The sequence below is a fragment of the Pelodiscus sinensis genome, chromosome 1, assembly GCF_052426305.1.
Source record: "Pelodiscus sinensis isolate ZL-2025 chromosome 1, ASM5242630v1, whole genome shotgun sequence".
In the NCBI taxonomy this organism is placed as follows: Eukaryota; Metazoa; Chordata; order Testudines; family Trionychidae; genus Pelodiscus; species Pelodiscus sinensis.
In genome coordinates, this window is record NC_143052.1 from 92,680,928 (window position 1) to 92,698,842 (window position 17,915).

Here is a 17,915-nt window from a genome sequence, read left to right on the forward strand (position 1 = left end):
TTAAAATCGCTGCTTCATTTTGCTATGTCTAGTAAACTCATCTACATGGCTCCATCGACGGAGCCATGTAGTCTAGACATACCCCATGGTATGTCCACATCTTGAATACTGCATGCCAATGTGGTCACCTCATCTCAAAAAAGGTGTATTGATAGGAAAAAGTTTGAAAAAAGGGCAACAAAGGAGGTATGGAAGGGATGCCATATGAAGAGAGATCAATAAGACTGTATTTTTCAGCTTGAAAAAGAGGAGACTAAGGAGTGATATGATAGAGTTCTATAAAATCATGACTGGTGTGGCAAAAGTGAATAAGGAAGAGTTATGTACTCCTTCCTGTTACACAGAAACTAGGAGTCACCAAATAAAATTATTAGGTAGCAGGCTTAAAACAAACAAAAGGATGTACTTCTTCATACAAGCACAGTCAACCTGTGAAACTCCTTGCCAGAGGACGTTGTGAATTCCAAGACTATAGCAGGGTTCAAACAAGAGCTCGATAAATTCATGGAGGAAAGGTCCATCAGTGGCTATTAGCCAGGATGGGCAGGGATGGTGTCCCTAGCCTCTGTTTGCCAGAAGCTGGGAATGGGCAACAGGAGAGGGATCACTTGATGTTCATTCCCTCTGGGGCACTTGGTATTGGCCACTGTTGGAAGATAGGATACTGGGCTAAATGCACCTTTGATCTCACCCAGTATGGCTGTTCTTATGGAAAATGAAACCATTCCTGGCCAGATCAGCATTAGGACAAATATATACTGTTTCAGAATAAAGTTTCTCTCCCTGCCCTCTATGGCGATGTCTATACTACATGCTTATTTTGAAAAAACAGAGTGCAAGTCTACACAGCAAGCCCATTATTTTGAAATAATTTCAAAATAACAGGCTTTTTACTCCAACTTCTATAACCCTCATTTCACGAGGAGTAAGGGAAGTTGAAGGGAGAGTGTCCTTCCTTCGATTTCCTGCTGTGTAGACAGCACCAAAAGTTGAGTTAATCTTCTTCGTGTTCAGCTATGCAATTAACGTAGCTGAAGTTGTGTATCTTAACTTGACTTTGTCCCACAGTGCAGACATGCCCTAAATGCCCTCAAAGCTGTTATAAATCCATTTCATTTCATCTACAGAACCCTCCCCACCTCATTCCAGCTGTCTTTCAGATTTCTTATGTGGGTTTTAAAAAAGAAAGAGGGGAGGAAAAAAAGGAAACTGCTGTGTGCTTCAGATCCCTTTCCCCAGAGGATCCTGGGTAGTTCATACTGTTATCATGTTTTCATTGAGTGGAAGTCCAAATCTCCTTCAGACATGTCACCCCACCAAACATATACTCTCCCATTTACATTGTCTCCCTCCCTTCACATTGAATGAATCAGATCATGGAGTTTGGGAAGAGTTGTGTCATTCCTAAGATGTCCCTCTCTGTGTTGTTCAGGAACCTCACAAATATTCATGAATTAATATTCACAACTACCAGTTGGGATAGGGAAGATTTATCCCCTTTTTAGAGATGGAGAAACAGAGGCACAGAAAAGTGAAGTGATTTGCCCAAGTTCACAAAGTATCAATGAGTCAGAGTCATGAAGAGCGCTCAGATCATCTGTCTCCTAAACCTGTGCCACAAAGCCGTGCTTCCTCCACAGGCTCATCTCAAATCAAGAGGAAGTGGGAGAAGGAGGAGAACTGGATATAGCTGCTAACCTGAACCACTCAGCTGAAGTCGTTTAACACAAGCACGTGTTTGTTTTATTCCTAGGACAACAGCCACGTCCATGGCTTTTTTCTGTTAAGTGCCTAACTCACCACTGGCATATCATCCTCGAGGCCTTTGGAAAGGAGGCTGACAGTTATTATTTACTGAGTGTCCATGGTGCGTTTGACAGAGTGGTGGCATGTCTCCTTTACGGACAGTGGGGGCTGCGGGAGAAGAGGGGGATCAGTCAACCCTGTTCCCAGACTTGGCCCCTTGGTGAACTGGTGGCCCTGAGAAGGATCACAAGGATCAAGCTAGGAATAACTCTGGCTGCCTGCACCATGTGACCACTTGCTGAGGATTAAAGAGAAGTGCTCTTAGCTCTGTGCCAAGGGGGATCCATATGTGGCTTATGTGGAAAGGAAGAGAGGGTTCTTCTGGTAGAACTAGGACACGGATGAGTTGTGAAGCATGCCTGGGTTATAGCATAACCCCAAGATGAGCTGCAGAAGGACTATGAACGCAGATACCAGGGCTAGACTAGATCTGGAAGGAGGTCTCCCTAAAAAGCCCAATGGGCTAGAGTAGCACCCGCAGAGCTTCCCTGCTCAAGGGGAGCGGAGCGAGAACCAGGGGAGACAACCCAAGGAAGGAAGGGTTTGTGTGTGGAAAGGCCAGAGGAATGGTATTTGTTTTGTGAGGTCTGAATAAACTAAACCCCCCAAGAAGGGGAATATTATTAAAAGCTTGTGAGTGCATGAGAATGGACTGGAGACCCAAGAGGGGGCATTGCGATGGACTGACAGTGGTGCCATACTATGGGGCAAGAGTTGCTGGGACTAATCCCTTGCTACATGCCATAGAGGCTTACTTCATGGGAGCTTTGGGACTGGAGCACCCATCAAAAAAAAAGTAGTGGGTGCTTAATACTGTGCCTTCCCCTCCCCTCCCAGCACCTCCCATCAGCTGTGATGAGCTGTTCAGAGGTATGCAGGAGATGCGGGGACAGGGGGCGAGGAAGAGGAGGACAGGTGGGGATGGCATCTTAGGGGAATGGGTGGGGTGGGGGCTGGGCTTGGGGCAGAGCAAGAATCAAGTGCCTTCTAGGATCCGACTAAATCAGCACCTACAACACAGGGTGCCCTATACAAGCAGAGATGATGACAGAGGGTCAAGTGCATCCCTGGGGTCACTCCACCGAAGCCAATGGAACTACCCCTGAAATGAATTTGGTCTCAGGTCTCTGTGCTGAGCAGCACTAACCAGCAGTTCATCAGCTGCTAGGCCTGCCAAAAAAATAACATCGAGGAAGTGCTGCAGATGAGTGGGGGTGGGCATAGAAAAAACCCAATGGCATTCATCTGCACGGTCTCCGGGTGAGTGTTTAATTGAGGGTTTCAGGTGACTGTACAAATGCAGAGACAAAATTCAAATCTCTGAGGGTATGTCTACACTACCCTCCTAGTTCAAACTAGGAGGGTAATGTAGGCATACTGCACTTGCAAATGAAGCCCAGGATCTGAATTTCCTGGGCTTCATTTGCATAAGCGGGGAGCCGTCATTTTTAAAACCCCGCTCGTTCGAACCCCGTGCAGCGCGGCTACATGGGGCACGAACTAGGCAGTTCGAACTAGGCTTCCTAGTTCGAACTACCGTTACTCCTCATTCCACGAGGAGTAACAGTAGTTCGAATTAGAAAGCCTAATTCGAACTACCTACTCCGTGCCATGTGTAGCCGCGGGCACGGAGTCCTTAACGGGGATTTAAAAATGGCGGCGCCCGGCAAGATGCAAATGAAGCCTGGGATATTTAAATCCCGGGCTTCATTTGCAACTTCGAATGACTACATTAACCGCCCTAGTTCGAACTAGGGTGGTAGTGTAGACATACCCTGAGTTAATCTCAAATTGGAAAGACACCTCCCACCGCCTGGCAGAGAGGGAACGGTCACCTGTAGCCTCCGTGCGGTTTGGGAGCATGTGAATTGACTCTGAAGGAACTGGCTCCCACATGTAAATTCTGCCATTAGAAAGGCACCCACAGCTCCTACAGGCCTCCGTGGGAACTGCAGATGTGGAGATGAGGCTAAATGCTGTTCTTGGTTACACTTTACAAACACCATTAAACCACTGGTGTCATGCAGGTGAAAATGGGGGCAGAGCTGATACCCAAATATCTGTTCTAGCGGGGAAGTGAAATTGCAAGGGAAAGAAAATTCTTTCAGACTCATAAAAACACTGGGGTGTGGCTAGGGTTGCCAGGTGTCCGGTTTTGAACTGGACAGTCCAGTATTTGAACTTTCTGATCAGGAAAGAAATTGAGAAAATATAAATGAGAAAATATAAATGTCTGGTATTTTCTAAATAAGATGCAATGTAAATTGTGATATAATGTCAAGTGTGTCAGTAGTTTTGTTGAAGCCATCTGGCAACCTTAGGTGTGGTTTACTCCTTGGGAACTGGTACTTGGACAAACTGTTTTAGACACAATATCACCCATGACAGGGGAATTCCATCAAAGTTTGCTAGGGTGGAGTCTTCACCAGAGCACTTTCCATTTGGGATTGGGGGGAAGATCTGAAGAGGGTGATAGACCTGACCTCATTCTTTGGTTTCTCCTTCCTCCAACTACAAACATAGCCCTTCCAGGGGAAAAAAATATCTCTCAGGTATCCATGGTCTCCCCTAGCCCATTCTTCAGCCCATCAATACACAATGTCACTGGGATTGGCAACGTCTTTCTGTTTTCTTCTTGTTGAAGATGTGGCTTTCCCTCTCCATTTCCATTTCTCTTGGCCCTCACTGACGACACTGTTTCTTCACTGGTGTGTATGTGACAGGGTTAACAGGCCAGAAAACAAAGTACATATTGAGACAAAGAACACAATGGAGATCCCCTTTTAGTCCGAGGCCTGGCACCACACCATGTGGCAACACTTTATTCTGAATCAGACAATGAGCTAGGCAGGTGTGGAAAATTCACAAGCTCAAATGATTGGTGCAGAATAGGTCCTTAGCTAGGTATGTCTTTCCCACTCTACCACCACTTGGGGTATATCTATACTTGCAACCGGCCTGCTCACTTTGATTGAGCTAGTGCCCTAAAATCAGAAGTGTAGCCATCACAGCGTGAGTGTTGGGATGGGCTCACTGCCTGACCACGGCAACCCTGCCCAGGCCCTGGCCTATGCCCTTACTTCTTTCTGGTGGTAAACCCGTCATGCTACTCATGCTGCTGCCGCTATATTGCAACTTTTTGGTCAATCATAGCTAGTGGGCCTATGTCAATTTTAGCTGAAAAATGACACCTCGAGCTCAAAGGGTAGATGTCTGGGCGCCACATTTCAAGAAAGATGTGGAGAAATGGGAAAGGGTATAGAGAAGAGTGACAAGAATGATTAAAGGTCTAGAGAACATGACCTATGAAGCCAGGCTTCATGAACTGAGCTTGTTTAGTTTGGAAAAAAGAAGATTAAGGGGGGACATGATAGCGGTTTTCAAATATCTAAAAGGGTGTCACAACGAGGAAGGAGAAAATTTGTTCCTCTTGGTTTCTGAGGACAGGACAAGGAGTAATGGGCTTAAAGTGCAGCAAGGGAGGTTTAGATTGGACATTAGGAAAAAAATCCTAACTGTCAGGGTGGTCAAATATTGGAATAAATTGCCAAGGGAGGTGGTGGAATCTCCCTCTCTGGAGATATTTAAGAACAGGTTAGATAGACATCTGTCAGGGATGGTGTAGACGGAGCTTGGTCCTGCCTTGAGGGCGGGGGGCTGGACTCGATGACCTCTCGAGGTCCCTTCCAGTCCTATGATTCTATGATTCTATGTACTGTGAGACTTTGAAGATACAGGCTAAAGTCTGTACAAGGGAAGTGATTAAGGAGTAAAACTGAGTCCTTCTCAGATACATTTTATATAGTACACATCCCATTTCAGGACTCCCCCGCTCTGTTCTTGGGTCTGGTTCCCATGTAGCCAGACTCCAGGACAAGTTTTTGAAAAGAATCCCTTTTTGTCAAAACCAGGATGTCCCCATGGAGGAGAAGGAGGAGAGAGGAATGTTCATGTCTGGAGGTCCCATGGGACAAAAGAAGCAATGGCATCCAGCTTTCTGTTCATCCTCTCACTTAGGCACCAATTCTCCTGCTCATTTCAGACCCAAGCTGACAGAAGAATATGGGGCACTTTCTGAGCAGTAAAAGGAAAAAGGAGAAAGAAAGCGATTGCGGGTCAAAGAGACAGACAAAAACTAAGCTTAGCTAAGGCAAAGCAACGTTTTCAGCTGTCAGCCAAAATGAAGCTCTTCAATCAGGCTTTGTCTAGCTTTGTTTAAAAATAGACCCTCTCATTCCCTTTCCATTAGCCATTATTGCTTCTCTTTTTGTCTCCTCTCTATTCTCTGTGTGGACAGTAACTTGGAAACCAGGAGATACCCAGAATCCCAAACCATGGTGATGATTTGTCATAAATGACTTGATAGGCAGAAATGCTGCAAGTTTGAACCCTAAAGAGATTAAGTCTAGCTTGTAAGTGATTCATTAATAGCTATCGATCACATATTTAAAACAAACCTACACAAAACCCTATGATGCTTCCAAACTGTACACTTAACCAATATAAACAACCTTATTTTTCTATTCCTATCACACTTCTCTTCTTCCTTCCCCTCCATCCCTTGTGCACTACACCAACTTGTTATGTTCTGCCTCTACTTCGACTGTGAAGACTGAGGCAGATTGTTTATTATTTTAGGTGATTATACCACTCAACACTTGATAGCGACAAGATCCTTCGGGTGCTACAGTAAGAGAAATAGGTAATAATGGGAGGAGCTATTTGAGACTGCCAAATATCAAGAGGAAAAGAGAAGGAAATGGATCTTGGAATGGATCCATTGGATTTATTCACCCTTGGAATGGAATTGAGAGGTAGCAGCAGGCAGAAGCAGCTGGATTCTAGATTCCCTTGGAATGAACTGTAGGTGCAGATCCGTAGGAAGAGGAGAAAATCCTGAATTGGATTTCTATGTCTCCTGCACCAAATTCTGATTGCATCCTCGTGGAAGGAAGAGAAGAACCAGATTTGCATTTATATACTTTGGAATAGACACTGTATGCAGCCTCCAGGAAGACAAGAACCTGATCTAGATTCCTCCAATCCCTGGACTAGACTAGGTTACAGCTTGGAAACACTCGGTCATAAAATAGGATTCCACTAGGGGTGAGAGGCCAACCTGTACTTACGATTATCAGCAAGATAAAGTAGATAAAGTTGTAGAATGAATGAGCGTCCATCACATAATACATGATCTCCACCCACCCTTCCAGTGTGATCACCTGCAAAGAGAAGAGACAGCCAGGATGTGGGATTTCTGGATTCATGCAACCTGGTACAATATTCATTTCTACATATGGCACAGGCTGTTGCTGGTGAGCAGTGGGGAAGACTCAAACCTCAACAAAGTTGAGAAACGAGCCGTTCCAAGGAGGTCACACTTCCAGACCAGAATGTCAGTGGCTGCTTCTAGGTGAAGAGACAGGCTAACAGAGCTGGAATGAGTATGTTCATGGGGTGTGACTGCAGCTCAGGCAGACATACCCAAGCCAGTTAGGTACCAGAACAGCTGTGGCTGAATGGACTTCCATGCAGGCTCTACAAACTCACCCAGAGCCCTGGGTAATTATTTGCAGAGCTAGTCTTTATTGATGTATGGCATAGCTCGGGAACCCAAGGAAGGTAGATCAATGCTTGTTCAAGTATGCCTGCTTGAGCTGTAATCCCATCCCATGACTGCAATCTAGATATCACCTAGGACTGCATTAGTCACCAATTGAGGGATTCATTCAAATGATTTGTTTCCCTGGAACAAAGGAAGGAAAACCTGAATTGGATTTGTGGGCCCTCTAAATTAGATTCAGGGTACAGCTTCTGGATTGAGGAGGAGAAGACACAGACCTGGATTTCCATTCCCACTAGCAGTGAATTTTAGAACCTAAATCTGGGTTACAAATTCAACATCCTTCTCAATCCAAATCACTGCAGTAGGGAGAACAAGAGAGTTGGAATGCGGCACTTTAACTCGTTTCAATTAGGAATTGGAAAAGCATGGGGCAAGAGAAGGCTCTGCTCACAAACCTGGATTGAGGACAGGAAGCCAACTTTATTTTACCTGAAATATAACAATCCAGGCATAGCCAATATTGTCAAAGTTGATGGCACCCTTATGTGGGTTGGCACTGCCTGTGCGGCACACGTTGTAGTACTGGTTCCAGTTGACACACATGCCACTGACATTGAACTCCTGTTTGACGGAGTTGTAGTAATAATAGTCATCTTTATCCAGGCAGCATTCGTGGCCCCTCTCCTTCAGCGGGGGGATCTCATGACAGCCCATGATGCCATTGTCTCCTGACAGCGAGCAGATAAAGGGCATCTCGTCATCCTCCTCAGGTTGGTAGTAGGGAGGGAGAATGATGTCGCCTTGTCTAGGAAGAGGAAAAATGTGCTAACAACGTTACTGTGACCAACACGCACCTTTCTGACAGTTGCGGAGCTGGGAAATCCCACTTTGGAGCATGAAATCTGCATATAAAGGGGCTTCAGATTTATGGGGGCTGAGTGGAGCTGTGGGAAGTTTCTGGATTTGCTCCCTGGTTTTGCAGAACCATATTTAGGATCGAACTGCACAATCCCAAGACAAACCCTGCCACCACCAGATTTGGGGGATAGGAAGATTTTACAGCTGCCAAAGGAAAGTTTGCATTTTCATAAAAATGACGGTGGACCTTGTGCAGTCAGCTCTTTCACCTGGTGGGCAACAAAGCATACAATTGATGCAATGTAAAGCAAGTGTACACGGCTACATGGTGATGTACCTGTGAATGTGATCATCAATGTTATAACATTTGGCAGTAAACTTTCTATAATAAAGTACAAACCCATAGTAATGCAAAGTTAAAGTGCACAATTAAGTTCTCAAGAGATAATAAATTAAGAAATCAAAACCGAACAAACAACCTTAACTCTGACCAGTGTTCCCTGTAAACTATGCACCTGTGTGGCTAGTCAGGAGAGACTGAAATGCTGCACAGCTGATTAGCAGAGCACCCTCAGCTAGCTTACTTCTTTCTACTGGTGGTGCACATTCACACATGCCTTGCTGCACATAAAAAGTTTATTCTGCACACGTGTGGAAAAAATCCACACATGGATGGAAAAAATTAGAAGGTACATTGATACTGAATCAAGATCACATGATACTTCTGCAGTGACACAATCTGCTCTACAATCTTCAAAATATACATGTATCTGAAATAATTTATGCTCACCTAATATAGAACTGGACTATAGTAAGCAAACAAAAGAGAGATTTAGGATTTTGAATTCAACCTTTACTCGTGCATTTCCAGTCTTCTCAGACCTACAAAACACACCTCGATGTTGCATTAATATAGGTGGGTTTTGAGGGGTTTTTTGCATTAAATATTATGGCCAATGGAAATGTGTTCAAAGAAAAAAGAAAAGTTACTAATTCTGTAACTAATAGACACTAATCTATAAAGGCATATTACTATAATTAATACATTGAGTCTCTGTAGACATAGCCAACCATGGTCAGCCAAAGATTAACTAATGTCCGATGGTTGTGCAGACTGGGGGCCTGATTCACCTTACATTTACAATAGTTCTGCATTTCTGTAATTCCATTATCTCATTAGTATTACTCTTCATTTGTGCTGGTGCACATGAAAGAAGCAGCTGTGTGTTTTGCCTGTCGGTAGGGACAGTTCTGTTGGAGGGATCACGCTGTTTGGAACTGGTGCTCTGCTCCCTCCACGCAAGGTAAATGGAGCATGGGTCACCCACAGTGCTTTTCCTGGTTCAGTATGTTATTGAAGGAAATGAACGGAGCTCTACCTGCTCTGTCTGACCATAGATAACAACAATGCTAATCATGCCTATTTGCATATGACATTTTCCATAGGCAGATCTCAAAGCGCCTCACAATCTCCCTCCACCCATTTATTTATCCTCATCATACTCCTTTAAGATAGGGAAGTACCATTATCCATATTTTACAGAGGGGGAACTGAGGCACAGAGAGACTAAGTAACTTGCCCAAGGTCACACAGGAAGTCCAGGGGAAAGCCAGGTCTCTCACATTCTAAACCAGTCTCCTAATCACTGGGCCAGCCTTCACTTGTTCAGGTAGAGCACCCAGATCACGTTCAAGCATGCACCGTGCAGCACAGAGATCCTGTCTGACAGTCCACATATGCTTATCTGCCAGACTGAAGAGCCTGTTATCAAATATTTGTTCCCCATGCAGGTACCAACAGGCCATAATCAAGTTACCCTTAACTTACTCTTTGTTAAGCTAAGGACATGGAGCGCCTTGGGTCTTTCACTATAAGCTCTGTCCTCTAACCCACTAGCTAGTCTGGCTCGTTCATGGCACTGGAATGACCTCTTGAGGCTGTGGGCAGGACCAGTCCCAGCTCACCTGAGAGCCTGGCAGCTACAAAGACGGCGTACAGGCATCATTGCCCTTTTTCCCCTCTGATGTATGCAGAATGCAGCTCAGTATCAGGGTCCTACATCCCTTGTGCATGGGTGGTAGTGACTGCAATGGGAGATTGGGGCTCTTGCCTGTTGAGATGAGATGCTTTTCACTGGGACTGTTTAATCGGATTTAGTGAAACCCAGGGGGATGGGGGAGGCAGCAGTGGGATCCCAAAAATGAAGATTTTTTGGTTGCTCTGGCTGGCACAGAAGAGGAATGCTGCTGTAGCCCTACTACACTGACAGGTCCTTTCTGCAGACAGAGGTAGCTCTGAGAGTGTGTGCATGTAAGGAAACTGGAACCTTTCTGGCTGGGGGAAAGAGTAGACAGGAGAGAAGGGCTAGAAGTTTTAGCACCCTGGGCACTGCCTCTGGAAATTTTCAGGGACAGAGAGAAGAGAGAAGGAAGTAAAGAGTAGGGAGGGGAAGGAAGGAATCCCCCAGCAGATAGGACAGAGGAGGTAGCCATCTCCCGTGCACTCACATTGTGAAGTTCTCCTCCATGAAACAGCGGTTCCTGAGCAGACCAGCCCACAGCTGCACTCCGATGATGCCAAAGATGAAGAAGACAAAGAAGCAGAGAAGCAGAACATTCCCCAGCATGGGCAGGGTGTCCAAGAGCAAATTCACCAGGATCCGCATGCCTGCAGGGGGGGGAGGAGGAGGAGAGATTGAGATGGAAGGAGAGAAAGGGAGATGCAGAAAGAGAGAACAGTAGAAGAGGGGAAGAGAAAAAAAAGGAAAAGATGGAGAGAGAAAATTACATGAAAATAAAATGGAGGCAGACTGGAAATTCATTATTGTCCAATTCAGGCTGGGTATATGGTCACTGCCCCCCAGCCCGACTTCCAAATGACAGGCAGGGGACAAAGCCATTTCTGTTCAGCATCCTTTACCCCAGGCCGCATGTTATAGCCCCAGGAAGGAAGGATGATGATAAAGCTTGTGATGGGGTTGCCAGCGATAGCAGGAGACTGGACTCCATGGCCCAGGAGGTCTCTGCCAGGCCTGTCTTCCTACAAGGTTTTTGGCACAATCACCATTTGACATGCTATTGCATCTTCTTCCTTTGCCACAGAAGGGCGATGGGGTGAATACACCACCCTAAAATCCATGCGAATCAACAACTCTAGGGTTGGCTGGCATGGACCTCCTGGGTCATAGCAGCTGTCTGGCTGCATGGTCACCTGTGAGAAATGAGCTGGAAGCCAATTCCTAGTGGGATGAATGTGCATCACCCAAACACAAATCCCTCATCAAACTGGCATGGGTTGGCCTTTGCAGTCACAGCTTCCTCACACAGATAAGGTGGGTGAGGTGATATTTTTTATGGGACCAACTTCTGTTGGTGAAAGAGAGGAACTTTCAAGCTACACAGAGCTCATGGAGGCCAAATTCCCTTCTCCTCTCTAGTGAGCCCTCCAAGACAGGGCTGAGGTGCGCTGGGGGATGGTGCTGTACAAAGGAAGCTTTCACGGCTACTGCCTAGGCTATACCTGGTCTCTGGCAAAACAGGCCATTCAGGGCTGTCAATTTTGTGTTGAAATTATTGTATGAAGAATTTTGGCTGTGTTGTTTTCATCTGACTCTTTGCCTCACGGTGCCAAGGGACGGACTGACAGGGTAAGGCCAGCCTCCCTCCACTGCTAAATTAATTACATTTCCTCTGGTCTCCAAGGAGGCTGAAATTCTAGAAATCATTTGGCGCATTAAACAAGCTCCTTTTCCCTCTGCCTCCCCCCACTCCTCTCTCTTTCACATACAGACACACACACACCCCTCCCCACTCCTCCACTGAGACTTCCCCCACCAGGGGTCCAGGGAATTCCATCACGCAAGACGCTCCATGTAGGCCAGCATATAATTAGCTAATTAGATATTTATAACTAGTTCATTACTTCAGATGGCAGTAGAAGGGGAAGGGGGAGGAAAAGATAAGATTAGGATTCAGTGACAGCCCCTCGAGGTACCAGATAATCCCTCTTTTATGCCCACTGTCAAGTAATTAGTCACATCAAGTTGTGCTTTACATTATGTCTCAGTTTCCTGTGGTGTTTCATTCCTACTGCTGAGGGAGAGGACCGTGGGCATGTAGAGAAGTGTCATGTGTGGGCAATAAGCGTGGATGAGGATTAAGGCACATTTGTACCAGTGGAGATGTTTATTATACCTGGGTAAGAAGGTGGGAATGGAGGAGAAGAGTGTATCTGTATGGTGAGAGGCTGTGGCTATAGTGTGAGGCATGTACATGGGGCAGACAGGTGTGTGTATCTGTGTGACAAGATGGCATGAGTGTGAGGGGTAAATATATTTAATATTGACAAGATGTGTGTTCCAGCCTTACAATTTGTGAAGCCCTAAACCAGTGTGTGTGGAGGTGTCTGGTGAATTTCCTTTCCTTCTGGTTCCACTGCGGGAGGGAGTGAAAGAGCTGGTCCATGTGTGATTTGAAGAGTTAATTCAGGGCTTTACATGTTCATCCTGGCATTGGTCTGTGTGTGTGTGCAGTGGGGAGTAAGGAGCAGCACGCAGAATTCCAGGATTGGGGACCTATATATGAGAGGGAGATGGCAGAAGGAATCAAACAGTCCCTTCTAGACTTACAAACATAAGTCTTTGGGTGGTTACAATGCCCCAGTCTCTAGACTGTCCAGATGTCCCATTAGTCTTCAGTGAGTCATCTTGTAATCTAGTAAGGCATCAGTCGTTTGCTACCGCAGGGTTACATCTGCAGCCTCTTGCCTGAGAGTATTTGCCTGTATCTGACTTCCTGATTCATACTACAAAAAGCCCAATAGTGCAGCCACAGAACTGTGTGCTGCTATCGCGCTGACTTCTGGGTCTCCGGAAACAAACCTTTTACAGCATTACCAACTTACAGCTCTACCCCAGAACTGCAGTGTAACGGGCTTCCATCTACAATACTATCACACATTGTAATCCTATTCACTCTCATAAGCTAGACTGGCTCAGACTTGGTAATATGTAGATGGAAGACCTGCAGGGAAATCCAGGCCTCATAGGAGCCTGTGCAGGTAATAGAATAGAGTGATAAACTGAGACAACATCTCTACTTATCCCTTGATCAATGCTCCAGAGATCAATCCTCTGGCATTCGATTTAGCAGGTCTAGTAAGGACCCACTAAATCAAATGTTGAGGGCACCTCCATCGGCGCTGGTACTCCTACCTTGTGAGGAATAAGGGAAGTCGACAGGAGCATTTCTCCCATTGACTTCCGGCTGTGGAGACAACGTGAAAGTTTGAATCAAGTTACGTCGATTCCAGCTATGCAATTAACACAGCTGGAGTTGCATATCTTGATTCAAACGTATCCCCTAGTGTAGACCTGGCCTGACTTTCCACTAAATCATTGCTCAACCAAAGCTCCATGCTGGTGTTTGGGGATGATGTTATCTTTCAGATGAGACACGGATGTGAGGTCCTCTTGACTACAGCAAGACAGAAAGTTTCAGAGGACACATTGTTTTGTCAAAATTTGCCCATTTGATAAAATGGAAACATTTTGCAGTTTGTGCAATTTTGCTGAAGTTCCGAAGGAATGCAGACAGATTCTAAAATCTACCTGTATTTCCTCTTGGCACCTGTCTACCTTACTGCCAGATCATCTGCTGGGCTCCTCATCAAGCTGGGAATCACACATCCTGCTCAAAGTGTAAATTTCACACTGCAAAAAATAATAGATAAGGCTGCGAGGGACTCTGGGCTGAGCATGCAACAATGAAATGTCAGCTGATGAGTAGAGAGACAAGGGGTGTGTCTAGACTACATGCCTCCTTCGACGGAGGCATGTAGATTAGCCAGATCGGAAGAGGGAAATGAAGCCGCGATTAAAATAATCGCGGCTTCATTTAAATTTAAATGGCTGCCCCGATCTGCCGATCAGCTGTTTGTCGGCAGATCGGGGGAGTCTGGACGCGATGCCCCGACAAAGAAGCCTTTCTTCATCGACACAGGTAAGCCTGATTTCACGAGGCTTACCTGTGTCGATGAAGAAAGGCTTCTTTGTCGGGGCATCGCGTCCAGACTCCCCCGATCTGCCGACAAACAGCTGATCGGCAGATCGGGGCAGCTATTTAAATTTAAATGAAGCCGCGATTATTTTAATCGCGGCTTCATTTCCCTCTTCCGATCTGGCTAATCTACATGCCTCCGTCGAAGGAGGCATGTAGTCTAGACACACCCAAGGTGCGTGAAATAATACCTTTTATTGGACAAACATTGATTGGTGAGAGAGACAAGCTTTTACAGAGCTCTTTTGAGTCTGGCAAACATACTTAGGTCTGGTTTACACCACACACCTATGTCAATATAACTACGGTGCTTAGCAGTGTGGAAAATCCACACCCCATGAGCAATGCAATTATACTGACCTAGCTCCTGTATAGATGGTGCTATGTCTGCAAGAGGGCTTCTCCCACCAACATAGCTATCACCTCTCAGGGTATGTCTACACTACAGAGTTTTGTTGGAAACACAGCTGTTTTTCCAACAAAACTTGAGGAATGTCCACACTGCAAATGCATTTTTTCTGCAAGAAAATCGAAAGAACAGAGGGGTTTTCCAGCACTGGTAATCCTCATTCTAGGAGGAAGCCTTTTTGTGAAAGCTCTTTAGCAAAAAGGTGTGTGCAGACAGGGAAGAGGCGAAAAGAGGAAAAAGCACAGGTGCCCTGGCGGCCATTCCATCCATAGTAATCACAGCTTATATGTGAGAGAGTGTTCCTTCAGTCTGGACGCTCTCTTTTGAAAAAGCAGATGGCTTTTTTGATGCACTTTTGTTGTCCGGACGCTCTCTTTCAGAAGAAGTTTTTTCGGAAGATCTCTTCCGCAAAAAGTTTATTTGGAAAGAAGCCTGCAGTCTAGCCGCAGAGAGGTGGTTTAACTATGGTGATGGGAGAGCCCTGTCCCATCATCTTAGGGCTTTGGGCTGATCTTCACTGGCATGGGGCTGCGCTGAAACTTTCTTACTCAGCATGAAAACATCACACAGACGCTCCCCGTTGTAAAGCACCAGTGTAGACAGGCTCCCAGCTCTGGGGGCTACTATGCCCCTCATTGATTTTATCAAAGCACTGGGAGAGCCACAGCAGGGCTTTAATCTGGTAAGTGCAAACAAAGCCTTAGAATGACTTTCATTGAAGTGCTAGGCTATAGTGGTGCAGCTGCACCAGAGCAGCTAGGCTGAAGCAGCATTTTAAGTGTAAACTTGCCCTCGGGGTATCATAGCTAACTACAAGGTGGAAGAGATTGTGTAGCATTAAGTAGTTAACACATATTTCAAGGGCTCCAATCATAGGGGGAAGCTGAAGGGAGGGGGGAAAGGCAGCTGGAGGGGCAGTTGTGAGCGGGTTACAGATTGTTGGAATAAGACGTAAGTTCCATGTTTCTATTCAGTCCATGATTTTTAGTGTCTAGCAGAGTTATGAATTTAAGCTCCAGGCTCAGCTTTTGAAAGTGTGCGGGTTTTCTTTGAGAATGAGGACTAAGAGGTCAGACAAAGAGTGATGGTTCTGTGAAAAGTGTTCGCCCACAGGTGATAGGGGTGGTTTTGTCTTTTACCTTTTTCCTGCAGGAGTTCATTCCAGCATGCCATGATTCTTTTCACCCACAGAGTTGCTATTGGGGCATTTGGGGTATGTCTAAACAGGGATAAAAACACCCACTGCTGCTCTGCACCAGCTGACTCAGGCTTGCAGGGCTCGGACTCTGGGGCTGAAGGATTGCTGTGTGCACCTGTGGGCTTGGTGTGGAGCCTGAGCTCTGGGAGCCTATGAGAGTGGAGGGCTGCACTGGAGGAAGTGTTTGCCTGTGTAGCTGTACCCACAGAACACTGGACGAGATGCACTGCATGCACCAGCAGGGACAGCCTCACTGTGCCCCGGCTCCAGCCAGAGCCAATGGGGGCAGGGTAGCTGCCTGCCGCCACATAGCCCCGCCAGAACACACCACTATCACCACTCATCTTCCAGTCCAGCAGGAAAGTGAGTGGTGGTGAGTGCTGCTCTGCTGGTAAGGTGGGCGGGCCTAAAATTTCTTGTGCGTGGCCACACAGGCACGCCACTTAGAGGGAACCCTGCCAAAGAGCAGACCCCAGAAAAACCCATCTAGTTCAATGACATCCCTGTGAACCGCCATGCACCCAGGGGTAAAGAAGAAGAGAAGACTTGAGCAACTTCAGTTGGGGCACATTGCCTGGATGAGGTACAGAACCGGTACTTCAGATTCTGCAAACCACTACTGGAATCAGCACAGTTACGCATCCTAGTGCCCCTGCAGATCATCCAAGTGTGGATGGGGAAATATTTGCTTTGACTTCAGCTAAAATCCAAACTGATAGTTTGGCCCATCATACTGCCACAATGAGTACTGAAAATTACTTCTTCTACCTAGTTTGTTTGAGCCGGTAGATACAGACAGCTCCATTGCCTCAAACCTTGCATCTCCTTTTGATTCCACTGATGCCAGTTATGTCCATTAATACAGTCCAGGAAGATGCTCAGATACTATGGTGATAGGAGAGGTGTAAGAACCTGACTAGAATTTTCCCACCAGTCCAGAGTGGTCTATCAGTGTTGGTGCTGGAGTGATGAGGAAAAAAAACGTATTGGGCTTTAGTTGCTTGTTTTAAAAAGGTAAGCGGTCTCTTCTGCACATGCTCCGTCAGCTTAGCATGCAAATTGCAGCATACGCCCCCTGCTTTGCTCTCTCTGCCATTGCTCACCCTGGTTCCGCTTTCCCATGGGTTGGCACGTACCAGGTGTTTGTGCTCAAGAAGGTTTCGACTGTGACGGCCAAGTTAACCGGGGCTGACAGGAACTGTCTGCAGGGAAACGTGGACTCTCTGAAGTTGACAGAAGCTTGTCAGAAAGGGCCCTGGGGCTCCTACAGAGCAAGGAGCAGAGCAACTCTACCCAAATCCGAGGGGGAATTCTGCTACTTTCCCAAAATATTGGCTGTTGTCAGTGGATTTTGGTTTTCTTAAAAGTTTCCTTTTTTTGTAACCCTTTCTCCCCTCTACCTGCCATCCCCCCTCACCCTCCCGCTCTCATGGCATGGTGTCCTGCCTGGTCTGATGTTGCACTGCCATATCTGAGTCACCGAGATGTTTCCATTCTGCTCACAGGCCAAGTTCTGTGACACTCCATGGAGAGAAGCTCCCAGTGGCTAGCACCCACTGGGCAGGCTCTTCCATTCTCCACCTTTCGTGTGTGCACAGGGGTGTGGGCATGGGTGGTGGCAAAGGACTATTCTCTAACATTTCATGAGTACTGTGTTCTGGGAGAAATCAGCCAGCTAGAATCCTCCGCTGGTTGCCTGCAGCAGACACAGGCTTGTCGTCCTCCCCTCAGTCTCCCTGAGAGAGTGAGTGGGGAGGGTGAGATGCCTTTCATAGCCCACACCTGGCACTCATGAATATTTCATGCTTCTTGCTTTTTTTCCCCCTTGAAGAGCAAACCTTTTCATATTTGATACCCTGGAAGCTTGTTTGGTTGCTGAGTGTTGCTTCATTAATGCCCTCCCTTCCCCCTTTTTGTCTGGACTGCCCAGCCCCTCTTCCTTTCTCTTCTCAGGGAACTGCTGCTTTTCAAAGGCTGCCTCCGAAAAGGTCATTGTCCCTTTCATATTCACTCCTCGCTGT

The 17,915-nt window shown here is 46.3% G+C and overlaps 1 protein-coding gene across 4 annotated transcripts in view; it reads right to left on the reverse strand.

Annotated features, from left to right (window-relative positions):
* The window catches only part of CACNA1I (calcium voltage-gated channel subunit alpha1 I), a 116,566-nt gene that overhangs the window by 60,994 nt on the left and 37,657 nt on the right, over window positions 1-17,915 (reverse strand). For 3 of the 4 annotated variants that reach the window (XM_075936472.2, XM_025185139.3, XM_025185137.3), the window contains 3 exons: window positions 10,739-10,898; window positions 7,862-8,177; window positions 6,936-7,028 (listed from right to left, as the gene is read on the reverse strand). In XM_075936472.2, the coding sequence (XP_075792587.2) occupies window positions 6,936-7,028; window positions 7,862-8,177; window positions 10,739-10,898 (569 nt within the window). The remainder of the gene's footprint in view (window positions 1-6,935; window positions 7,029-7,861; window positions 8,178-10,738; window positions 10,899-17,915) is intronic. The other variant, XM_075936515.2, reaches the window with a different exon arrangement.